At 41.0% G+C, this 27,238-nt stretch overlaps 2 protein-coding genes across 5 annotated transcripts in view; both read right to left on the bottom strand.

Moving 5' to 3' along the window:
* Positions 1 to 19,844, bottom strand: part of agfg1b (ArfGAP with FG repeats 1b) — a 39,907-nt gene extending 20,063 nt beyond the window's left edge. For 2 of the 3 annotated variants that reach the window (XM_061919890.1, XM_061919889.1), the window contains exons 1-3: positions 19,493 to 19,844; positions 1,898 to 1,991; positions 1,529 to 1,644 (exon numbers count right to left, since the gene is read on the bottom strand). In XM_061919890.1, coding sequence (XP_061775874.1) covers positions 1,529 to 1,644; positions 1,898 to 1,991; positions 19,493 to 19,659 — 377 coding nt within the window. In that variant the 5' untranslated portion in view covers positions 19,660 to 19,844. The remainder of the gene's footprint in view (positions 1 to 1,528; positions 1,645 to 1,897; positions 1,992 to 19,492) is intronic. The other variant, XM_061919888.1, reaches the window with a different exon arrangement.
* Positions 19,845 to 24,747: 4,903 nt separating this feature from the next.
* The window catches only part of zgc:110269 (probable flap endonuclease 1 homolog), a 22,833-nt gene continuing 20,342 nt past the window's right edge, over positions 24,748 to 27,238 (bottom strand). For both annotated transcript variants that reach the window (XM_061919886.1, XM_061919887.1), the window contains exon 11: positions 24,748 to 25,421. In XM_061919886.1, coding sequence (XP_061775870.1) covers positions 25,365 to 25,421 — 57 coding nt within the window. In that variant the 3' untranslated portion in view covers positions 24,748 to 25,364. The remainder of the gene's footprint in view (positions 25,422 to 27,238) is intronic.

Below are 27,238 nucleotides of genomic sequence, written 5' to 3'. Positions count from 1 at the left end.
GAGACACTTGCGATTTAGGGCTATATAAATACACATTGATTGATAAAAATCCATAATTATTGACATCAACTGATACAAAAAATGTTATCGTGATACATTTTTTAGCTATACCGCCCATCCCTACCAAAATGCCACTGTGGAGTTATTGAGTAGGTTAAGCTGATTAAAGAGCAAGCTTGCCCAGCTAGTGGGTCCATGATGATGACTTCTGTTTTGTTTCATCAGCTGTTTTACTGCCCTGTTACAGACCCCGTTGGGAAACAATTAAGGTATGTAAATAAACATTTACAGAATATTTTGGTGTCAATAACAAATTTCACAACGTATACATCTGCGGCTTATAGTCCGGTGCGGCTAATATATTGAAAGTGTTTTTTGCTTCTAGAATTTATATAGTCTATCCCAGGGGTGCCCACACTTTTTCTGCAGGCGAGCTACTTTTCAATTGACCAACTCGAGGGGATCTACCTCATTTATATATATCATTTATATTTATTTATTTATGAAAGAGACATTTTTTTAAACAAGTTAAATGTGTTTAATGATAATACAAGCATGTGTAACACATATAGATGTCTTTCTTTCACAAAGACAAGAATATAAGTTGGTGTATTACCTGATTCTGATGACTTGCATTGATTGGAATCAGACAGTAATGATGATAACGCCCACATTTTCAAATGGAGGAGAAAAAAAGTTGTCCTTTCTGTACAATACCACATGAAAGGGGTTGGTTTTTGGCATCTAATTCATCCAGCTTCCATACACTTTACAAGAAAAACATTGGCGGCAAATTCCGTAGCTTGCTTGATTGACATTCACGGCACCCGAGGGTCTTGTGAGATGACGCTGGCTGCTGCCAGTTCATTATTATGAAAAAATGACAGAGGAAGGCGAGAAACACTTTTTATTTCAACAGACTTTCGCGCCGTCCCTTCCGTCAAAACTCTAAAGGCCGACTGCACATTTCCTATCTTCACAATAAAAGCCCTGCTTCATGCTGCCTGCGCTAACAAAATAAGAGTCTCGGAAAGCCCACTTGTGCACGCCAGCTTTCTGAGGGATCGCTTGTGCTCGCCAGTTTTCCGAGACTCTGTATTTAGTTAGCGCAGGCAGCATGAAGCAGGGCTCTTATTGTGAAGATAGGAAATATGCAGTCGGCCTTTAGAGTTTTGACGGAAGGTACGGCGCGAGAGTCTGTTGAAATAAAAAGTGTTTCTCGCCTACCTCTCGGTCATATTTTCATAATAATGATCTTGCAGCAGCCAGCGTCATCTCACAAGACCCTCCGGTACCGTGAATGTCATTTAAGTGACGTCTTGGTGAAGATTGATGATCACTAATTTTTAGGTCTATTTTTTTTAAAAGCCTGGCTGGAGATCGACTGACACACCCCCCGCGGTCGACTGGTAGCTCGCGATCGACGTAATGGGCACCCCTGGTCTATATAGTCTAGGAACTAGGGTAAATGGAAATATACAACAAATTGGAAAACATAAAAGACAATCAAACAATAAGGTTAGGTTACCATCTTTTCTTTTCGTATTTTTCTTGGAGGAACTCTTTTACTTTCTGCGGCTCCCGGAAATCTGGAACAACTGATGTCCTGTCATCGTAGAGACCCAACCAGATGTGTTTACAGACCTATAGGGGGGTGAGGGGGGCCGGGTCAGAGGAATGAAGAGGGTGGGAGGTGGGGGGCGGGGTAATGGGGAGAGTCAAAGTAGCGAGGAGGGGGGAAGGGATGAGGAGAAATGATAGGAGGAAAAAGTTGGGAGAAGGAATGCCAATAAAGTAGTCTAAGCAGGACTGAAAATACCAAAGCATGAGGTCAGAATGAAAGACTTGGAGCCATGACTCTTGAAAGATGTCGGCCATGGTGCAGTGAGTGTGATACCTCGTTGCTGTGTTTCTGTAGGAAGTCCATTTCTTGCTGGGTGAACGTGGTCATGGAGATAGACTTCACTCTGTGTGGGGGGTTCAGCCCTCGCCTGTGGGGTGGAAAAGGTTCTTGTCAGCTCAAAAACAAGACAGGCCGGATGCAACCCAATGCCATCTGTGTGACAGCGGCAAAGACAAATTCCTCGATTGAACACCAAACAACTGTGTGAATTTACTGCCACCGCATTCCTGGAATTCAAAAAACACGGTACACCACAAGTGACTCACTTCTTGCAGCGTCTCAATGGAATTACGCGCAGATATTGGCCTTTTATTCATTATTATTTATTTATTTAAAGCCACAAGTGGTAAATATTGCGACAATGCTCCATTTAGAAAATGTCACCAAAACAAGGTAAAAAAAAAATGCCATTTAGCTTCACCAATCACATGATTGACCCAAATGACTTCCTTGTCAGGATTTTTCTTTTTTAGCTCGAGCCAACATTTGAATTTTTGTTTTCCCAACAACCAAACGATATTTACAAATGGCCACAAAATCCACATTTAAAGGGGAACTGTAAATTTTTGGAATTTTGCATTTCATTCACATTCATAATGCAAGACAAGTACACATATGCTGATGACACCCAACTCTACATGACCCTAAAGCTGACCAACACGCCGGACTGTAGTCAGTTGGAAGCGTGTCTTAATGAAATGAAACAATGGATGTCCGCAAATTTTTTGCAACTTAACGGCAAAAAAACGGAAATGCTGATTATCGGTCCTGCTAGACACCGACCTCTATTTAATAATACAACTTTAACATTTGACAACCAAATAATAAAACAAGGTGACTCGGTAAAATGTGGGTATTATCTTCGACCCAACTCTCTCTGAGTCACACATTAAAAGCGTTACTAAAACGGCCTTCTTTCATCTCCGTAATATCGCTAAAATTCTCAACATTTTGTCCACTACAGACACCGAGATCATTATCCACCGTTTGTTACGCCTCGTCTCGATTACTGTAACGTATTATTTTCGGGTCTCCCCATGTCTAGCATTAAAAGATTACAGTTGGTACAGAATGCGGCTGCTAGACTTTTGACAAGAACAAGAAAGTTTGATCACATTACGCCTGTACTGGCTCACCTGCACTGGCTCCCTGTGCACTTAAGATGTGACTTTAAGGTTTTACTACTTACGTATAAAATATTACACGGTCTAGCTCCATCCTATCTTGCCGATTGTATTGTACCATATGTCCCGGCAAGAAATCTGCGTTCAAAAGACTCCGGCTTAAAAAAAGTCTGCGGGCTATAGAGCGTTTTCCGTTCGGGCTCCAGTACTCTGGAATGCCCTCCCGGTAACAGTTCGAGATGCTACTTCAGTAGAAGCATTTAAGTCTCACCTTAAAACTCATCTGTATACTCTAGCCTTTAAATAGGCCTCCTTTTTAGACCAGTTGATCTGCCGCTTCTTTTCTTTTTTCTCCTATGTCCCCCCCTCCCTTGTGGAGGGGGTCCGGTCCGATGACCATGGATGAAGTACTGGCTGTCCAGAGTCGAGACCCAGGATGGACCGCTCGCCTGTGTATCGGTTGGGGATATCTCTACGCTGCTGATCTGCCTCCGCTTGAGATGGTTTCCTGTGGACAGGACTCTCGCTGCTGTCTTGGATCCGCTTTGAACTGAACTCTCGCGGCTGTGTTGGAGGCACTATGGATTGAACTTTCACAGTATCATGTTAGACCCGCTCGACATCCATTGCTTTCGGTCCCCTAGAGGGGGGGGGGGGGGGTTGCCCACTTCTGAGGTCCTCTCCAAGGTTTCTCATAGTCAGCATTGTCACTGGCGTCCCACTGGATGTGAATTCTCCCTGCCCACTGGGTGTGAGTTTTCCTTGCCCTTTTGTGGGTTCTTCCGAGGATGTCGTAGTCGTAATGGTTTGTACAGTCCGTTGAGACATTTGTGATTTAGGGCTATATAAATAAACATTGATTGATTGATTGATGTTTTCTGTTTTTAGGCATTCTAACTAGTAAACACATAGGAAATGCTCTATTCTGCCTGTAAAGCGCTTAGAAAAACATCCAAACACATCCATCATCATTTAATATACACACAGCAAGTATAAAAATGTAATGTAACAGTCACATTAATAATAACATGTAATATTTACGTACTCTGATCATTTTAAGCATACGGCGTCGCATTCATTTTACAAACACATCACAACATTTGCTTTTTCTACCGACAACATCACTGTTGTGTTTACTACTCACTGCATATTTGGTCACTAAATATTAACATTGCTGTATGTATAATTTTCACCCAGCAGATTTGGTCACATTTCCAGTAGACCCTTGCGACAAACAAGTACAGTGGGACAAAAAAGTATTTAGTCAGCCACCGATTGTGCAAGTTCTCCCACTTAAAATGATGACAGAGCTCTGTAATTTTCATCATAGGTACACTTCAACTGTGAGAGACAGAATGTGGAAAAAAAAAACAACAGGAATTCACATTGTAGGAATTTTAAAGAATTTATTTGTAAATTATGGTGGAAAATAAGTATTTGGTTACTTCTTGATCTCTGGCTCTCACAGACCTGTAACTTCTTCTTTAACAAGCTCTTCTGTCCTCCACTCGTTACCTGTATTAATGGCACTTGTTTGAACTCGTTATCTGTATAAAAGACACCTGTCCACAGCCTCACACAGTCAGACTCCAAACTCCACTATGGCCAAGACCAAAGAGCTGTCGAAGTACACCAGGAAAATAATTGTAGACCTGCACCAGACTGGGAAGAGTGAATCTACAATAGACAAGCAGCTTGGTGTGAAAAAAATCAACTATGGGAGCAATTATCAGAAAATGGAAGACATACAAGACCACCGATAATCTCCCTCGATCTGGGGCTCCACGCAAGATCTAATTCCGTGGGGTCAAAATGATCATGAGAACGGTGAGCAAAAATTCCAGAACCACATGGGGGGACCTGGTGAATGACCTGCAGAGAGCTGGGACCAAAGTAACAAAGGATACCATCAGTAACACACTACGCCGACAGGGAATCAAATCCTGCAGTGCCAGATGTGTCCCCCTGCTTAAGCCAGTGCATGTCCAGGCCCGTCTGAAGTTTGCCAGAGAGCACATGGATGACACAGCAAAGGATTAAGACAATGTCATGTGGTCAGATGAAACCAAAATAGAACTTTTTGGTATAACCTCAACTCGTCGTGTTTGGAGGAAGAAGAATACTGAGTTGCATCCCAAGAACACCACACCTACTGTGAAGCATGGGGTGGAAACATCATGCTTTGGGGCTGTTTTTCTGCTAAGGGGACAGGACGATTGATCCGTGTTAAGGAAAGAATGAATGGGGGCCATGTATCATGAGATTTTGAGCCAAAACCTCCTTCCAACAGTGAGAGCTTTGAATGGTTGACCAAATACTTTTTTTCCACCATAATTTACAAATAAATTATTTAAAATTCCTACAATGTGAATTCCTGGATTTTTTATTCACATTCTGTCTCTTACAGCTGAAGTGTACCTACTACGGAAATTACAGACCTCTGTCATCAAGGGAAAACTTGCACAATCGGTGGCTGACTAAATAGTTTTTGCCCCACTGTATCGCCCAGCCCTATTTTTAAGTATGTTCATGTTCGAAATAAACTAAAGAAAGAAAGAAAAGAAAGAACCCTGGTTCAATGCTGACATTATAGAAGCCATGAAACTTAGAAATGACAAACACTTAAAGAATACAAAAAGCTAAGAAAAAAAGTAACTAACATGAACAGGAAGGTCAAATCCAGTTACTTCAACGATAAAATAGCGGAAAATAAAAATAACCCGCAAAAAGTCTGGAAGATGCTGAAACAATTGGGCCTCAGCAGTCTCAAAACAATAACCACCCACCCATCCATTTTCTAACGCTTGTCCCTTTTGGGGTCGCTGGAGCCTATCTCAGCAGCATTTGGGTTGAAGGCGGTGTACACACTGGACAAGTCACCACCTCATCACAGGGCCAACACAGATAGAAAGACAACATTCACACTTACATTCACACACTAGGGCCAATTTAGTGTTGCCAATCAACCTATCCCCAGGTGCATGTCTTTAGAGGTGAGAGGAAGCCGGAGTACCCGGAGGGAACCCACGCAGTCACGGGGAGAACATGCAAACTCCACACAGAAAGTTCCCGAGCCCGGGATTGTTCCCAGGACTACTCAGGGCCTTCGTATTGTGAGGCAGATGCACTAACCCCTCTTCCACCGTGCTCCCGTCCAAAGGCAAGACCCAGTAACTCAGTTTTGGTCAAAACAGAGCTGATAATAATTTTTGAGTTCCTAGGTGATATGCTTTACATTAGTGTATGCAATATTGTAATTTGTTCCGTAAGTAAGCTGTTACGCGCATGGCAGGACCTAGCAACTACCACATAACCGCGTAGATACAACAGAAAAACCTAGTATCTCAAGGGACCAATCGGAGCTTCTTTGTCAGTCGCCTTATTGTCTTTAATGAGACATTTGCACGAATGGGGGCCGACGGTCAACCTGATTATGTGATATTATGGCATGAGGGGATATTTGGAAGATTGGCCCAGGACGTTGCAAGCACCTTCATTAAATATATTGTTTGTGATTCTTCCCCTTGCATACTCTTTTGGGCAGATAACTGTGGAGGTCAAAATAAAAACTGGACGCTGTACACGGCTCTTGCCCAATGTGCAAACGCAGAATGGGGCCCACCCGAGATTGTGATAAAATATCTGGAGAAAGGGCACACGTTCATGAGAGCAGATTCAATCCATGGCTCAATCGGCAAGAAAATGAAAGCTCAAGAAAACATCTATACATTTGATGACTTTGTAGATCTTTGTGAGACAGCATCAAGATAGATTGGTTTTCCTTTGTTTTCTCAAAATCAGCTAGAAATGAGTTGCTAGGTTTTGCCTTTGGACGGGAGCGCGCTGCCCAACAATAACCACCAGCCTCAATTTGACAATAAACGGCTCACTCAACAAAAACTGACTGTGGCAAATTGCTTTAACAGATTTTACTCAACCATCGCTTCAACGTTGGTAAGCAAATTGCCCTCACATTCAGGCTTCTTCGCTGAACAAGCACATCTAAGACTTTTAGAAAAACAAAGGGGTACACAAGGATGACGTCAAGTTTGTCAAAGTTAAAACTGATTATGTGTTAATTAAAGAAACTCAGCCAAACAAAGCCACAGAACATGATAATATTCCCACCAGATTTCTCAGACGCAGCCATCACGATTGCCTCAATGGTTGCTCATATCACCAACTTGTCTATCAATCAGTGTCATGTCCCACAAGAATTCAAGCTCGCGAGAACATCACCACTGTATAAAAAAGGAAACAAAAGTAGACCCCGGCAAGTACCACCGTTTCCATCCTTTGCTCCATCTCAACGGTTATAGAGAGGTTAAAGGCCTACTGAAATGAAATGTTCTCATTTAAACGGGGATAGCATGTCCATTCTATGTGTCATACCTGATCATTTTGCGATATTGCCATATTTTTGCTGTAGGGATTTAGTAGAGAACATTGACGATAAAGTTCGCAACGTTTGGTCGCTAATAAAAAAGCCTTGCCTTTGCCGGAAGTAGCAGACGTCACCGGTGTGAGGGCTCCTCACATCCTCACATTGTTTATAATCATGGCCACCAGCAGCAAGAGCTATTCGGACCAAGAAAGCGACAATTTCCTCATTAATTTGAGCTTGGATGAGGAAAGTTACAGTGAGGCACTTAAAAAAAAAAAAAAAGGAAAAAGTGACGGCTGTGGTAGCGTTTCAGATGTAATTAGACACATTTACTAGGATAATTCTGGAAAATCCCTTATCTGCTTATTGTGTTAATAGTATTGAAAGTCGGATGGTTGCGGTGAATGCCAGTGTCTCAGAGAGAAGCCGACGAGGAGCCAAGATCACAGCTGCCTTTTTGACAGCTACAGGTCCCATAATCCACTGGAGTCTCCGGTAAGAGCCGACAATTTTCCCATCCAAAAACTCACTGTTTGACGTAGAGAAACATGTTCGCTTAACCGCTCTATGCTAAAGCTTCACAACAAAAACAAAGAAACACCGGCTGTGTCTCGGTGCTAAAGGCAGCTGCAATCCACCTCTTTCCACCAACAGCATTCTTCTTTATAGTCTCCAATATTAATTGAACAAATTGCAAAAGATTCAGCAACACAGTGGTCCAAATTACTGTGTAATTATGCGATGAAAAAAGACGACTTTTAGCCAAAAGTGGCGCTAGGCTAATATGTCCCCTCCAACCAATAACGTCACAAACACGTCATCATTCCGCGACGTTTTCAACAGGAAACTCCGCCGGAAATTTAAAATTGTAATTTAGTAAACTAAAAAGGCCGTATTGGCATGTGTTGCTATGTTAATATTTCATCATTGATATATAAACTATCAGACTGCATGGTCGGTAGTAGTGGGTTTCAGTAGTATCACATTCCACCGGTACATGCCTACTGTACCTAATGGACTATATCAAGCGAGAGATAGACATGGGTAAGTACTGTGGAATGTTTATGCTTAGGGTTGGGTATCGAGTATCGATTGGAACCGGGACTAACTTTCCGATTCTCCCGGAATCGTTCAAAGGTTTAAATTTCGATTCCTAGTTTCGATACCCAGTCCGTTGACCGGAAAAAATAATAAGTCCGCCGACCTGGAAGAAGAAGCCGCTGAACACCAACGAAGAAGCGCCCACCGCCGGAAGTGTTATCATAGCCGAACCTATGTAGCCGAGCGAGTCAGTCAAACATGGATAGCGGGCGTCGACGGTCGAAAGTGTGGCTTTATTTTACAAAAAAAAAATTTTATATCGGCGAAATGTAACACGTGCGACAGGACTGTTTCGTGCTTAGGAGGGTGCACGTCGAACATGATGAAGCACCTCCGAGTTCACGGAGTACAAATAAATGCGTGTCCCGTCTTCGACAGGAGACACTATTTGTCCAGAACGCTCACGCATCCTGCCTGGGAAGGCGGATGTGGTCATTTTCCTAAACAAGAACTGTCTCTGATTTAATACTGCACCTGCTGCTAATCTGGACTGGGTTTTGCAAGTTGTTTCTTATTATTTATTTGCTTTTCTGCACCAGGTTAGCCCATCAGTGGGAGCACGGTAACATGTTTAAAGGGGAACATTATCACTAGACCTATGTAAGCGTCAATATATACCTTGATGGTGCAGAGAAAAAGACCATATATTTTTTTAACCGATTTCTGAACTCTGAATTTTGGCGAATTAAATGCCTTTCTGTTTATCGCTCTTTTTGCGATGGCGTCAGAACGTGACGTCACCGAGGTAATACAACCACCATTTTCATTTCCTCGAACACATTGCAAACACCGGGTCTCAGCTCTGTTATTTTCCGTTTTTTCGACTATTTTTTGGAACCTTGGAGACATCATGCCTCGTTGGTGTGTTGTCGGAGGGTGTAACAACACTAACAGGGAGGGATTCAAGTTGCACCACTGGCCCGAAGATGCGAAAGTAGACATTTTACCGGCGATGACAGACATGGCACAGAGATGTATGGATAACCTGCAGATGCATTTGAAACAATAAAGTCAACTAAATCACAAATGTGAGTTTTGTTGATGTTGTTGACTTATGTGCTAATCAGACATATTTGGTCGCGGTGTGACTGCCAGCTAATCAATGCTAACATGCTACGCTAATCGATGCTAACATGCTATTTACCGGCGATGACAGACATGGCACAGAGATGTATGGATAACCTGCAGATGCATTTGTAACGATAAAGTCAACGAAATCACAAAGGTGAGTTTTGTTGATGTTGACTGCCAGCTAATCGATGCTAACATGCAATGCTAATCAATGCTAACATGCTATTTACCGGCGGTGCTAAAGCAGACATGGCACAGAGATGTAAGGATAACCTGCAGATGCATTTGCAACTATATTACGTTTCCTTCCACCCACATTTAATGCGAAAAAAAACACTTACCAATCGACAGATTTAAGTTGCTCCAGTGTCACAAGATGCCAAACTCCTGATCGTTTGGTCCGCACATTTTACCGGCGATGCCAATGCAGCTATTCGGCCATGCTATGGCTATGAATAGCGTCAATAGCTATTCGCTCAATAGCTTCAGTTTCTTCTTCAATACTTTCATACTCCAACCATCTGTTTCAATACAAGCGTAATCTGTTGAATCGCTTAAGTCGCTGAAATCCAAGTCTGAATCCGAGCTAATGTCGCTATATCTTGCTGTGGTATCTCCCATTGTTTGTTTGTATTGGCAGCACTGTATGACGTCACAGGAAAATGGACAGTGTCTTGGCAGAGAGCGAAAAAAAGGCACTTAAAAGCTTTTTTTAGGGATATTCAGGGAGCAGTAAAATTTTGAAAAAAAATTCAAAAAATACAACAAGCCACTGGGAACTGACTTTTATTGTTTTTAACCCTCTTGAAAATGTGATAATGTTCCCCTTTAAGTACCTGCAGCATCATACACTTGTGTGTGTGTAAATGTGTTTTCATGAGGTTTTCAAAAATAAAGCTCTTTTGATGAAAGTGTACCCCTGTGAAAATGTATTCATAATTTATAATATTTATATTCAAGTTCATAGATTTCATATTTATATTCTACTTGAAAACAGCCCTGTGAGGAATTTATAGTAAAGTTCATAAAAAGTTAATATAATTAAATTTGATGGAGAATGTCAGACTATTTCATTCAGAAAGACTGTAGGTCAGCTAGCTCATTTAAAATATCCTAAACTTTTTTTTGACCCCGCCTTTTTTTTTTTTTTTAAAGAAGGAATCGGAATCAAGAATCATCAGGAATCGGAATCGAAACAAAGAATCGGAATCGGGATCATTGGAATTCAAACGATACCCAACCCTAGTTATGCTGGATCTTCAAAAGGCATTTGACAGAGTTAACCACTCAATACTGTTAAACAAGTTGAGGGCAATAGTTTTTGACAGCACAGGCCCGCTGTGCTGTCAAAAACTATTCCCAAGTGGGCATGACTGGTAAAATCAGAGCATGATAACTTAAAAATAAAGAGAACTTCACATTGTTGTTTTTTTTAAATTACAACAAGCCCTATCTGAAAATGTAAAATTTTTTTTTTTTTTTTTACACTTAGTTGTTGCGGTTAAAAGTATTTTACCTATATTTGTCGTGATTTATACCTTCCGAATTAATGATGTGACAATGTTCATCAGTGAAATAGGTGGACTTGAGTCTTGCGGGGTTTAAAAATGCTCCCATTGGTTTTAATGTTTAATCTATCAGAAGATAGAATGAATAATAGTATCAAAATCGAATTACAGGATGTTGTTAATGTACTATACCCATTTTCCTCAACTGATGTACTACTGGGTGTGAGTTTTCCTTGCCCTTATGTGGGCTCTACCGAGGATGTCGTTGTGGTTTGTGCAGCCCTTTGAGACTCTAGTGATATAGGGCTATATAAACAATCATTGATTGATTGATTGATGTACTAACTACACATGTAGCATCATCTACAACAGGGGTCGGGAACCTTTTTGGCTGAGAGAGCCATGAAAGCCAAATATTTCAAAATGTATTTCCGTGAGAGCCATATCATATTTTTTAACACTGAATACAACTAAATGCGTGCATTTTTAAGTAAGACCAACATTTTTAGAGTATAATAAGTCTTTTATTATTTTTAATAACATTGTTATTCTGAAGCTAACCAATAATAAATAAAATGTCATGTCTGTTGATCATGTTTTTGTTTGGCCATGTGCTAATTGTCCTTTGGACTCTTTAAGTTCCTGTTTTTTTCCACTCCCTTGTCTGGTTTCCTTGGTTACTCATTTTGTCCACCTGTCTCCGGTGGACAAAATGCCCGCTCACCTGCTTCCCGAGCACTAATCAGAGGCAGTATTTAAACTCGTCTTTGCCAGTCAGTCGCCCTGTGCTGACTTGTTTCATGCCTTGCCATAGTTTCGTGCTTCATGCCATGCCAAGTAAGTTTTGTTTGATTTATGTTCTTAGTCTGTTTATGCGTTAGCTTTGTTCTTTAGCCCAAGTAGTGCCTCTGCTGTGAGCGATTTTTGTTTGTATATTTTTTTAGTTAAAATTAAATCATGTTTTTACCTAAATGCCATGTCCCGAGTAGTTCGTCTGCCTTCCTGGGAGAACGACCCTGTGTGTGTGTGTGTGTGTGTGTGTGTGTGTGTGTGTGTGTGTGTGTGTGTGTGTGTGTGTGTGTTACACAGAACATCAATTTCCACATTTCTATTAGCCCCGGGTCCAGTGGATCGGGACATCTTATATGTAATAATTGTGTAGGGGGGTGTATGGTGTGTGGTCATTAAATATGCATTCTGATATCTCCCGTCCAAAGGCAAAACCCAGTAACTCAATTTTGGTCAAAACTGAGCGGATTATAATTTTGGAGTTACTAGGTGATATGCTTTACAATAGTGTATGCGATATTGTAATTTGTTCCGTAAGTAAGCAGCTTACTTACGGAACAAATTACAATATCGCATACAGGCCCACTTTTTCTCTTGGATTGTTTTATTTAACCCAACTGTGGTGTTCGGGTCTCTGGCACCCGTTTCCATTTTTTATTAAAAGAAAAATGATACAAATCATACATTTTTCTAACTGAGACTCACTGACTTTGACCCATTTTCTGTGAAGAACATATATCTCCTGTCCAAAGGCAAAACCCAGTAACTCAATTTTGGTCAAAACTGAGCTGATAATAATTTTGGAGTTACTAGGTGATATGCGATATTGTAATTTGTTCTGTAAGTAAGCTGCTTACTTACGGAACAAATTACAATATCGCATACAGGCCCACTTTTTCTCTTGGATTGTTTTATTTAACCCATATGTGGTGTTCGGGTCTCTGGCACCCGTTTCCAATTTTTATTAAAAGAAAAATGATACAATTAATTATTTTTCTAACTGAGACTCACTGACTTTGACTCATTTTCTGTGAAGAACATATATCTCCCGTCCAAAGGCAAAACCCAGTAACTCAATTTTGGTCAAAACTGAGCGGATTATAATTTTGGAGTTACTAGGTGATATGCTTTACAATAGTGTATGCGATATTGTAATTTGTTCTGTAAGTAAGCAGCTTACTTACGGAACAAATTACAATATCGCATACAGGCCCACTTTTTCTTTTGGATTGTTTTATTTAACCCAACTGTGGTGTTCGGGTCTCTGGCACCCGTTTCCATTTTTTATTAAAAGAAAAATGATACAAATCATACATTTTTCTAACTGAGACTCACTGACTTTGACCCATTTTCAGTGAAGAACATATATCTCCCGTCCTTAGGCAAAACCCAGTAACTTAATTTTGGTCAAAACTGAGCGGATTATAATTTTGGAGTTACTAGGTGATATGCTTTACATTAGTGTATGCGATATTGTAATTTGTTCTTTAAGTAAGCTGCTTACTTACGGAACAAATTACAATATCGCATACAGGCCCACTTTTTCTCTTGGATTGTTTTATTTAACCCATATGTGGTATTCGGGTCTCTAGCACGCGTTTCCATTTTTTATTAAAAGAAAAATGATATAATTAATTAATTTTTCTAACTGAGACTCACTGACTTTGACTCATTTTCTGTGAAGAACATATATCTCCGGTCCAAAGGCAAAACCCAGTAAATCAGTTTTGGTCAAAACTGAGCTGATAATAATTATGCAGTTACTAGGTGATATGCGATATTGTAATTTGTTCTGTAAGTAAGCTGCTTACTTACGGAACAAATTACAATATCGCATACAGGCCCACTTTTTCTCTGGGATTGTTTTATTTAACCCAACTGTGGTGTTCGGGTCTCTGGCACCCATTTCCATTTTTTATTAAAAGAAAAATGATATAATTAATTACTTTTTCTAACTGAGACTCACTGACTTTGACTCATTTTCTGTGAAGAACATATATCTCCCGTCCAAAAGCAAAACCCAGTCCTCAATTTTGGTCAAAACTGAGCTGTTTATAATTTTGGAGTTACTATGTTATATGCTTTACATTAGTGTATGCGATATTGAAATTTGTTCTGTAAGTAAGCAGCTTACTTCCATCCATTTTCTACCGCTTAATCCCTTTTGGGGTCGTGGAGGGCGCTGACGCCTATCTCCGGAACAAATTACAATATCACATACAGGCCCACTTTTTCTCTTGGATTGTTTTATTCAACCCATCCGTGGTGTTCGGGTCTCTGGCACCCATTTCCATTTTTTATTAAAAGAAAAATTATACAATTAATTATTTTTTCTAACTGAGACTCACTGACTTTGACTCATTTTCTGTGAAGAACATATATCTCCCGTCCAAAGGCAAAACCCAGTAACTCAATTTTGGTCAAAACTGAGCTGTTTATAATTTTGGAGTTACTATGTGATATGCTTTACATTAGTGTATGCGATCTTGTAATTTGTTCTGTAAGTAAGCTGCTTACTTACGGAACAAATTGAGTTAAAATGAATTAATTGTATCATTTTTCTTTTAATAAAAAATGGAAACGGGTGCCAGAGACCCGGACACCACAGATGGGTTAAATAAAACAATCCAAGAGAAAAAAGTGGGCCTGTTTGACAGATTTCCTACAAAGGAAAAGCACCTATAGGTACATGTGGTGACTGAAGCAAAGCATAACAAAGACAGGATGCAAAGACTGAAATGTAAAGTCAGCTGAATTTGTACAGTTTATGACATGCTTGGACTACGATATTCCAGTATTTTAAGCCTCCACGTCATTGACTTCCTACCCATTATGAACACTGTACTTTCATCAACAGAAAATGTGACTATGTTGTGGTGGTCGTTTATGTAGTCTTTCTAAAAAAACCTGCTGGGGAAAAAAAAAAGTCTAAAAATTTGGATAGGTGTTTGAAATCCAAATAAATAGGTAAACACAAAGCCACTTCCCGATTAGCAGCATGTTATTCTTAAATCCCGTTTGATGAGCAATTGGCACGTTGAACAACTATAGTTTAACTTTACAATGCTGTTAAACTTATTTAACAACATGTTGTGTACTAGGAGGGGTTTGTAGGGATGTGCTGTCTTGTCGACATTAACATTCACTGGGGGCCAGGAAGCTTCATGATAGTTCCCAGAAAAGTAGTGAAAGTAGTGAGACTCTATAGAGAAATCCTGCCTGCAGGAAGGGATTTAAGAACAAGATTGGCTGTAAAGTACCGGGGTGATTAGGGCAGAGTCCATGCTGAGTACAACTTGGGTGGAAGAATGTGAGGATTGGACGAGTTCGAAGTCGATTGTTTGACATGAATGTCAATTAAACAGTAGTGTTGAAATAGTGTTGGGAGGCTGAACAACTGATTATCGTTATTATCGCGGTATTGTTGAATGTGGTCAAAACGTACTTACATACCCACACTGAAACACGTCCTCAAACATAATGTTGAAAAACCTCCGTGCCGTATTTTTCCCGGTATACATTCATCATAATGATTAGAGATGTCCGATAATATCGGACTGCCGATATTATCGGCCGATAAATGCTTTAAAATGTAATATCGGAAATTATCGCTATCGGTTTCAAAAAGTCAACTTTATGACTTTTTAAAACGCCGCTGTAAAGAGTGGTACACGGACGTAGGGAGAAGTACAGAGCGCCAATAAACCTTTTACGGCTTTTCACACACACACAAGTGAATGCAAGGCATACTTGGTCAACAGTCATACAGGTAACACTGATGGTGGCCGTCTAAACAACTTTAACACTGTTACAAATATGTGCCGCACTTTGAACGCACACCAAAACAAGAATGACAAACACATTTCGGGAAAACATCCGCAATGTAACACAACATAAACACAACAGGACAAATACCCAGAATCCCTTGTAGCACTAGCTCTTCCGGGACGCCACAATATACACCCCCCGCTACCTCCTACACCCCCACACCTCAACCCCCCCCAGCCCACCTCAACCTCCTCACGCTCTCTAAGAGAGAGCATGTCCCAAATTCCAAGCTGCTGTTCTGAGGCTTGTAAAAAAAATAATGCACTTTGTGAGTTCAATAATAAATATGGCAGAGCGATGAGGTGGGGACTTGTCCAGGGTGTACCCCGCCTTCCGCCTGATTCTAGCCGAGATAGGCACCAGCGCCCCCAAAGGGAATAAGCGGTAGGAAATGGATGGTTGTTGGCATTTTTTTTCCATAACTTGAGTTGATTTATTTTGGAAAACCTTGTTACATTGTTCAATGCATCCAGCGGGGCATCACAACAAAATTAGGCATAATAATGTGTTAATTCCACGACTGTATGTATCGGTAGATATCAGAATCGGTAATTAAGAGTTGGACAAAAAAGCCATTATCAGACATCTCTAGTATAAATGTATATTCATTTTAGAAATAATGCGGTTTATCAAATGTTTTCTTACGTATTACACACTTAATTACTATGATACCTGTCAAAAGTAAAAAATGGGCATGCACACAGGTAGAAAAATGAAAATTTTTTAATGATTGACGATTCAATTCACATCACGATACCTGGATTACGATGCAATTCAAAATTGATTTATTTACAACAGAACGATTCGCTGCATTAACGATTCAACAAGAGTCGATACGGTGTATGAAAATGGATACATGGATGATACAGCAGAGGATTGGGGGATTGTCATGTGGTCAAATGAAACCAAAATAGAACTTTTTGGTATAAACTCAACTCGTCGTGTTTGGAGGAAGAAGAATACTGAGTTGCATCCCAAGAACACCATACCTACTGTGAAGCATGGGGGTGGAAACATCATGCTTTGGGGCTGTTTTTCTTCTAAGGAGACAGGACGATTGATCCGTGTTAAGGAAAGAATGAATGGGGCCATGTATCGTGAGATTTTGAGCCAAAACCTCCTTCCATCAGTGAGAGCTTTGAATGGTTGACCAAATACTTATTTTCCACCAGAATTTACAAATAAATTCTTTACATTTCCTGGATTTTTTTCCTTCACATTCTGTCTCTCACAGTTGAAGTGTACCTATGATGAAAATTACAGACCTCTGTCATCATTTTAAGTGGGAGAACTTGCACAATCGGTGGCTGACTAAATACTTTTTTGCCCCACTGTATAAACTATCAGACGGCGTGGTTGGTAGTAGTGGGTTTCAGTAGGCCTTTAAAGTTAAAGTTTAAGTACCAATGATTGTCACACACACACACACACACACACACACACACACACACACACACACACACACACACACACACACTAGGTGTGGCGAAATAATTTTCTGCATTTGACCCATCAGCCTTGATCACCCCCTGGGAGGTGAGGGGAGCAGTGAGCAGCAGCGATGGCTGCGCCCGGGAATCATTTTTGGTGATTTAACCCCAAATTCCAAACCTTGATGCCGAGTGCCAAGCAAGGAGGTAATGGGTCCCATTTTTATAGGCTTTGGTATGACTCGGCCGGGATTTGAACTCACGACCTGCCGATCTCAGGGCGGACACTCTAACCACTAGGCCACTGTTGTGAACTTTTAAATGCCTACTGAAACCCACTACTACCGACCACGCAGTCTGATAGTTTATATATCAATGATGAAATATTAACATTGCAACACATGCCAATACGGCCTTTTTAGTTTACTAAATTGCAATTTTAAATTTCCCGCGGAGTTTCCTGTTGAAAACTTCGCAGAATGATGTTTGTGACGTTATTGGATGGAGGGGACATATTAGCCCAGCACCACTTGCGACTAAAAGTCATCTCTTTTCATCGCGCAATTAAACAGTATTCTGGACATCTGTGTTGCTGAATCTTTTGCAATTTGTTCAATTAATAATGGAGAAGTCAAAGAAGAAAGATGGAGGTGGGAAGCTTTAGCCTTTAGCCACACAAACACACAGTGATTCCTTGTTTAAAATTCCCGGAGGTGAAGCTTTACTATGGATCAGAGCGGTCGAGCGAACATGGTTCCCGACCAATTGTCAACCGGCAGGTTTCGGTGAGAAAATTGTGGTAAAAAGTCGCCTCTTACCGGAGATCAGCTGAGCTTGCGCCGTCCATGTCAACACACCCGTGGACACACCCCTCTGACTATCAGGTACTATTTAACTCACTAAAACACTAGCAACACAATAGAAAGATAAGGGATTCCCCAGAATTATCCTAGTAAATGTGTCTACAAACATCTGAATCGCTCCCAATGCAATCGCCTTTTTTTTTTCTTTCAAGTCCTTCACTATCAATATCCTCATCCACGAATCTTTCATCCTCGCTCAAATTAATGGGGAAATTGTCGCTTTCTCGGTCCGAATAGCTCTTGCTGCTGGTGGCTCACATTATAAACAATGTGAGGAGCTGTCACGCCAGATTTCTTCCCCCCTACAAAAACCTTCCCCCCGGAAAAGATTTGGCGTGACAGCCCCTCTAAGGCCTGAAGGACCCCAATGAGAGTGGAAGGACCTTAAAGCAGCCCACACAGCTGCCTGTTTTAAAAGCATTATAATTGTCTGATTGTCATTGGTGAAAAATAACGGTGAGGAAAAAATATTAGCATTCCAGCATGCTAACCTTTCAAGCTATTTGTGCTTCGCTAATTTTGCAGCTGTAACCCTTAAGAGTCAAATAACTTCATTAAAGCAGCCCACACAGCTGCCTGTTTTAAAAGCATTAAAATTGGCTGATTGTCATTGGTGAAAAATAACAGTGAGGAAAAAATATTAGCATTCCAGCATGCTAACTTTTCAAGCTATTTGTGCTTCGCTAATTTTGCAGCTGTAACCCTTAAGAGTCATATAACTTGGTATTAGGTGTGAATGAATGATGGGATCCCACTTCTCTGTGAACGCTATGAGTATCTAATAATATAAAAGCGCGATATAAACCTAATCCATTATTATTATTATTATTATTATCACGCCCTCATCGGGGTCCTTCAGGCATTAGAGGGGCTGTCACGCCAAATGTCTTCCAGGGGGGGAAGGTTTTTGTAGGGGGGGGAACAAATTTGGCGTGACAGAGCCCTCACACCGGTGACGTCATCGTCTGCTACTTCCGGTAAAGGCAGGGCTGTTTTAGTAGCGACCAAAAGTTGGAATTTTATCGTCGATGTTCTCTACTAAATCCTTTCAGCAAAAATATCGCAAAATGATCAAGTATGACACATAAAATGGACCTGCTATCCCCGTTTAAATAGGATAATCTCATTTCAGTAGGCCTATAATTTATGAAATGGGTCAAAATGGCTCTTTGAGTGGTAAAGGTTGCCGACACTTGAGCTAGACGAAGTGGCTGGGGAGAGGGAAGTCTGGGCTTCCCTGCTTAGGCTGCTGCCCCCGCGACCCGACCTCGGATAAGCGGAAGAGGATGGATGGATAGATGGCATTTCAGTAGGCCTTTAAATCAACTATGTACTAAATTAAAAACCGTCGGGCTGGACCAGGGGTGGCACCCCCCCCGAACCGGTCTTGACTTGAACGCTAGCATTAGAGCTAACAGAACCGCCAAGTCAGCGGCGGAGCGGCCAGCTCTTAAGCGGACGATGAAGAAAGCAAATAGGAGACCAACTTACAAGACGCCCGAGCAGGTAGTGCACACGAAGGAGCCCACGGTCATGTTGACATAAGTCGGGCCGCGCTGGTCGCAGTCGAAGCATTTCCTATTCGCGGGCAGGCTGGTCATTTCCCGGAGCATCTTCAGATGAGTCTCCTCTTGCTTCCGCTTCGCGCTGGTCGCCATGGCCGTGGAGAATTAGCTGGTGTGGCCGGGGAGGAAGGTGTGGTGGAAGACCCGGAAAGAGGGCAGGGGGGTGGGGGTGGAAAAGTTGCCGCGTTGGAGTGCAGCGGCCGGGCGGAGAGGCAGACACCTTGCCGGGGTGGTCTCGCTGGAAGATTTGGGACTGCTGGCGGGGTTCTTCTTCTGCGGGGAAATGAAGGCGCGCACGGGTCATCTTGAGACGCCACAGCGACATCTGTTGGCGAGGATTATATCGCGCTTCATTACTGCCAAGCCATACTTGCCAACCTTGAGATATAAGGGCTTCACGATGGAAGAGGGGTTAGTGCGTCTGCCTCACAATACGAAGGTCCTGCAGTCCTAGGTTCAAATCCAGGCTCTGGATCTTTCTGTGTGGAGTTTGCATGGTTCTCCCCGTGAATACGTGGGTTCCCTCCGGGTACTCCAGCTTCCTCCCACTTCCAAAAACATGCACCTGGGGATAGGTTGATTGGCAACACTAAATTGGCCCTAGTGTGTGAATGTGAATGTTGTCTATCTGTGTTGGGCCTGCGATGAGTGGCGACTTGTCCAGGGTGTACCCTGGACCCTGCCTTCCGCCCGATTGTAGCTGAGATAAGCGCCAGCGCCCCCCGCAACCCCAAAAGGGAATAAGCGGTAGGAAATGGATGAATATATATATATATATATATATATATATATATGTAGGTGTGAGAAAAATTACAAGACTACTTCGTCTCTACAGAACTGTTTCATGAGGGGTTCCCTCAATCATCAGGAGATTTTAATGGAAGCATTCACATACAATGGTTTATATAGAGCACAGAGTGGGTGGGTACAGGCAGGCGTAGGGTGTGGTGATTGGCTCATGTGTTACCTAGGAGGTGTTTCCATCTGTGGCGGCATGTTGAAATGATTTCACTGCGCTTGTTGAGGGATGATAGATCTGGATGATATATAATAAACAGTTTCTCTTTTAAGCATAGGTTGCATCTTTTATTACCACTGTTGTAAGGTGTGCTGGATGCAAGAATTTGCCATGTTATTGAATATTCAACTTTACTATCTTTGAGGTTCCAAATGTGTTTGCTGAGTTCTGTAGAATTCCGCAAAGTCTGGTTTCTAAAGGAGGCGTTGTGATTATTCCATCTTGTTTTGAACGCTCCTTCGGTTAATCCTACGGGCGTGTTTACCTTTGCTTGGTAAACGACTGATGTCTGTAAGCACCCTCCGTTGAGAGGACAATTAGGTTTCTTGCATCAGTTACATTCCTTATTGGTTTCAGAGTCGTTTAGTCTGGGGGTGAGCAGTCCTTTTGCAATTGCTTTGTTGTGGTTTGAAATTATTTGTTGTATGTTATTCATACAGCTGTAGCTCAATTTAATGTTGTTCTTGTTGAATATTTTTCTTAGGGTGTTGCCTTTGGGGAAGTGTTTGTCGATCATATATATATATATATATATATATATATATATATATATATATATCTCAACGTCACTTTCAACCTGAGAAATAACAGCTACCAACCATTCACGAAACCCAACACAACACTCCAATATGTGCACCATGACAGCAACCACCCACCAACCACCACGAAAAGAATACCTACCGGAATTAATAAAAGGCTATCCATGCTGTCATCTAGCAAAGCTGAATTCGACCAAGCAACCCCCCCGTACCAGAAAGCACTTGATGAAAGCGGGTACAACTTCACCCTCACCTATGAACCCACGCCAGGAAACCAACCAAAAAAAGAGCATATATATATATATATATGAAATGCTTGACTTTCAGTGAATTCTAGCTATATATATTTATTTTATTATATATATAAATAAAATAAATTGTTGAATTTCCGACGGCATCTATCAAATACACAGTAATAAAAACACAGTTGTTTTACTAAATGTACTGTGCTTGCTGGTTACTAAAAAACAACAACAACACTTACCTTTCACTATTTGAGGAACCTTTGTTCTACCAATTGCGTATTGGTGAGCGATCTCCGAATCCGGGAACATCGTTCTCAGATTTGTTGTAGACATCCGCAAAAGAGAACAAGACGTTGCTTCCAGCTATCAGCATAGCCATCTTTGTCTCAGCATAAGTTACACCATCGGGTCTCCATTTTGCGACGTGGGCCATAATACTGCGTTGTGAACGATGCTGCGCTGCGGACGCTTTGTGCTTCGCTGACCGTTGATGGCTGAGTATATCCGTTCGGCCGCCGTGTTCGATGGAGAAGTCTGTTCTACAAAATTTACAGGCAACATACCCCTTCCTTTCGAACTCTTCTGGATAAACTGAAATTCTTGTTTCCAATTGTTCTGAAACGTGCAAGCATATTTCTTCATTTTGCTCGTCGAAGGTGTAATGTATTGGGTTGGAGTCAATAACCAGGCGACGTGATGAAGTTGTCTCTTTACTGTGGGCTTCAGAACAGACTCCCTAATGCATGTTCATTGACTGCACTTAAATGTAGAATATATTTACATTCTATTCTATGTACAGTAGAAGGCAGTATTGTCCTGTTTAAGAGGGTCACAACATTGAGTAAGGTCTGCATGCAGCTGGAGGGGACGTGGCCTCCAGCTCCGCCTGAATTTCGGGGGATTTTTGGCAGAAAATTTGTCCCGGGAGGTTTTCGGGAGAGGCGCTAAATTTCGGGAGTCTCCCGGAATATCCGGGAGGGTTGGCAAGTATGTGCCAAGCAAAAAAAATGCAGTGAAATACAGGCTTTACACATCCATCCACCACTTGTCCCTTTTGGGGGCGCTGGAGCCTATCTCAGCTGCCTTCGGGCAGAAGGCGGGCTACACCCTGGACAAGTCACCACCTCATCACAGGGCTGACAAAGATAGACTTTGTTTTTGTGTCCATCCATCATCTTCCGCTTATCCGAGATCGGGTCGCGGGGGCAGCAGCCTAAGCAGGGAAGCCCAGACTTCCCTCTCCCCAGCCACTTCGTCTAGCTCTTCCCGGGGGATCCCGAGGCGTTCCCAGGCCAGCCGGGAGACATAGTCTTCCCAACGTGTCCTGGGTCTTCCCCGTGGCCTCCTACCAGCTGGACGTGCTCTAAACACCTCCCTAGGGAGGCGTTCGGGTGGCATCCTGACCAGATGCCCGAACCACCTCATCTGGCTCCTCTCGATGTGGAGGAGCAGCGGCTTTACTTTGAGTTCCTCCCGGATGACAGAGCTTCTCACCCTATCTGTAAGGGAGAGCCCCGCCACCCGGCGGAGGAAACTCATTTCGGCCGCTTGTACCCATGATCTTATCCTTTCGGTCATGACCCAAAGCTCATGACCATAGGTGAGGATGGGAACGTAGATCGACCGGTAAATTGAGAGCTTTGCCTTCCGGCTCAGCTCCTTCTTCACCACAACGGATCGATACAACGTCCGCATTACTGAAGACGCCGCACCGATCCGCCTGTCGATTTCACGATCCACTCTTCCCCCACTCGTGAACAAGACTCCTAGGTACTTGAACTCCTCCACTTGGGGCAGGGTCTTTGTTTTTGTGTAACATTCTAAATGACATGTTTCAAAACTTTTTATGGAAAGTGACTGTTTCTACTTGTTCCATTGTGTCTCTATTTTATTGCAAGGAATCCAAGTTTGCAATATTTATCTGGCATGGTGTGTTACGATATCACTTATAAACCCTGTTTCCATATGCTACAAAGACAACATATTTGATGTTCAAACTGATAAACTTTTTTTTTTTTGTGTGCAAATAATCATTAACTTTAGAATTTGATGCCAGCAACACGTGACAAAGGAGTTGGCAAATGTGGCAATAAATACTGATAAAGTTGAGGAATACTCATCAAACACTTATTTGGAACATCCCACAGGTGTGCAGGCTAATTGGGAACAGGTGGATGCCATGATTGGGTATAAAAACAGCTTCCGAAAAAATGCTCAGTCTTTCACAAGAAAGGATGGGGCGAGGTACACCCCTTTGTCCACAACTGCGTGAGCAAATAGTCAAACAGTTCAAGAACAACGTTTCTCAAAGTGCAATTGCAAGAAATTTAGGGATTTCAACATCTACGGTCCATAATATCATCAAAAGGTTCAGAGAATCTGGAGAAATCACTCCACGTAAGCGGCATGGCCGGAAACCATCATTGAATGATCGTGACCTTCGATCCCTCAGACGGCACCATATCAAAAACCGACATCAATCTCTAAATGATATCACCACATGGGCTCAGGAACACTGAGCCATGAGTTGAGTCTATACCAAAAAGTTCTATTTTGGTTTCATCTGACCACATGACATTCTCCAAATCCTCTGCTGTATCATCCATGTATCCATTTTGGTATAAACTCAACTCGTCGTGTTTGGAGGAAGAAGAATACTGAGTTGCATCCCAAGAACACCACACCTACTGTGAAGCATGGGGGTGGAAACATCATGCTTTGGGGCTGTTTTTCTGCTAAGGGGACAGGACGATTGATCCGTGTTAAGGAAAGAATGAATGGGGCCATGTATCGTGAGATTTTGAGCCGAAACCTCCTTCCATCAGTGAAAGCTTTGAATGGTTGACCAAATACTTATTTTCCACCATAATTTACAAATAAATTCTTTAAAATTCCTACAATGTGAATTCCTGGATTTTTTTTCACATTCTGTCTCTCACAGTTGAAGTGTACCTATGATGAAAATTACAGACCTCTGTCATCATTTTAAGTGGGAGAACTTGCACAATCGGTGGCTGACTAAATACTTTTTGCCCCACCGTAGATGACCATAGTAACTAATTAGATTACCATAGTAACTGGTATATCATCCCAAAGCGCAGATTCCAATCATTGAACTACTATAGTTCATTAGAAAACATCACTGCACATCATAATGGCAGCTACACTTTCCATCTTAAAGATCTCAAAAAATTATTTGGGAATGTCCGGCGGGCCAGATTGTAAAACTCAGCGGGCCGCGTGTGGTCCCCGGGCCTTCATTTGCCCAGGTCTGCTCTAACAGATAGAAAAAAGGTAATATTGAAAAGGCTTTGCTTATACCTATATGTTTAACTTTGTTTGATGTAAACTAAACAGCAATAAAAATATCGTAAACAAATCAAAATATACATGATTTTTAATTGTTTGATAATATTTACCATGATACCCCCACTCAAAAAAACACTATATTCTTCAACAAAATTCCATTAGCTTGGTGGGTTCACAATTCAAGTCTCTGGTCTGCGCCTTGGCACAGATTACACAACAGGTGCTGGCTGAATATCTTGTGATGAGACTTCCGCTCTCCCTTTTTGGGTTTTTTGGCAAAGCCCCCCTGACAGTGCTGACACTGGCCTCTTTCACGACTCGCTCTGCCTTTCTTGGTAGCTTTGCAGGAGCTGAACCAAGTCCGTGTTTACAGTGATTGCCATTTGATAGAAATGGTTTAACTGCTGCCTGAATTCACTGTCCTGCAGGATTTGTTTTTATAGCCGCACTTGCTTACTTACATTTTGTGGCTCAAAGAGCACAGGGGATTGCATAAAAAAAAGATCAAATATTTACATGTCAAAGTTCTAAGCATAACAAAAACAAACTAACCATGTAGTTATGTCAAGAAATGTAAACATTATAGCCGAGGCAGAATATTTGTTCAACAGAAAACATGATCAAAACATGGTTACTTGTGTTTTTGACACTTTTGGCAAAAATATCTGCTGAACAACTTCCAGGGCTTCATTTCGACGTTTTCTTTTTCTTGCTGCGTCCACAGCCTGCATCTTTCACGACGGACTAGGGAAAGGAAGAGAGAAGAACAGTTCAAAGTTGTTATCGTTATTGCCCTAAATGTGTTTTATTTTAAAGTAAGAATAAGAAACCATCTGCTTCGTTTAACCCCACAGCTCCCCCTAAAGTTAGGAAGCAAACCTTTAAAGGGGACGTGCGATAAATGTTGTCTTTTTACAATGTTGGATACTCCTGTTAACTAATGCCAATGTGTGGAATCGTAGGGTGTGAGCTTGCACGTAGTTTTGGATGCCTCTGTTGGGAGGGTTTTGCAGTCCAGGTATTTTGTGACATCACAAAGAGGTAAGGGGGAGAAGCTCCGGTATGCAACATACTGTGACAACACACATATACATACATACTGTACGTACACATACATACATATATGTATATATATATATATATATACATATATACATATACACACATATACATACGTGCATACATGTATATATATATCAATCAATCAATCAATGTTCACTTATATAGCCCTAAATCACTAGTGTCTCAAAGGGCTGCACAAACCACAACACAAACCACTACCACATCCTCGGTAGGCCCACATAAGGTCAAGGAAAACTCACACCCAGTGGGACATCGGTGACAATGATGACTATGAGAACCTTGGAGAGGACGAAAGCAATGGATGTCGAGCGGGTCTAACATGATACTGTGAAAGTTCAATCCATATTGGTTCCAACACAGTCGCGAGAGTCCAGTCCAAAGCGGATCCAACACAGCAGCGAGAGTCCCGCTCACAGCGGAGCCAGCAGGAAACCATCCCAAGCGGAGGCGGATCAGCAGCGCAGAGATGTCCCCAGGCGATACATATACACACAATTATATACACATGTACAAACATACATACTGTGACAACACACACATACATACATATATATATATATATATATATATATACACACACATACATATATATATATATATATATATATATATATACACACATACATATATATATATACACACACACATATACATACGTACATACACGCATATATATACACACACATACATATATACACACATTTATATACACAAGTACACACATAATACTGTGACAACACACACATACATACATATATACACACACATATACATACGTACATACATGCATATATATATACTCACATATACACTTATACATACATACACATACATACATATACACAATCACACACACAAATATACATATATACACATATACACACATACATACATACACACACACACACACATACATACATATAAACAATCACACACACACATATATACATATATATACACACATATATAAATATACATATATGCACACACACACACACACACACATACATACATACACACAATCACACACACACATATATACATATATATACACACACACATATATATTTATACACACACATACATATATATATTTATATTTGTGTGTTTATATAAATACACACACACACATACATACATATACATATATACACACACATACATATACATACACACACACATGTACATATATATACAAACATACATACATACACATACATATATATATATACACACTAATATATATATATATATATATATATACATGATATACACACATATATATATGTATATATACACACACATATATATATATATATACATATATACTGTATATACATACACATATATAAATTTATACATATATATATACACATATATATATATATACACACACATATATATGTATATATATATATATATATATATATATATATATATATATATATATATATATATATATATATATATATATATAT

Source organism: Nerophis ophidion, linkage group LG14 (genome assembly GCF_033978795.1).
Source record: "Nerophis ophidion isolate RoL-2023_Sa linkage group LG14, RoL_Noph_v1.0, whole genome shotgun sequence".
Taxonomy (NCBI): Eukaryota; Metazoa; Chordata; class Actinopteri; order Syngnathiformes; family Syngnathidae; genus Nerophis; species Nerophis ophidion.
This window is presented reverse-complemented; position numbering and strand designations above follow the sequence as displayed.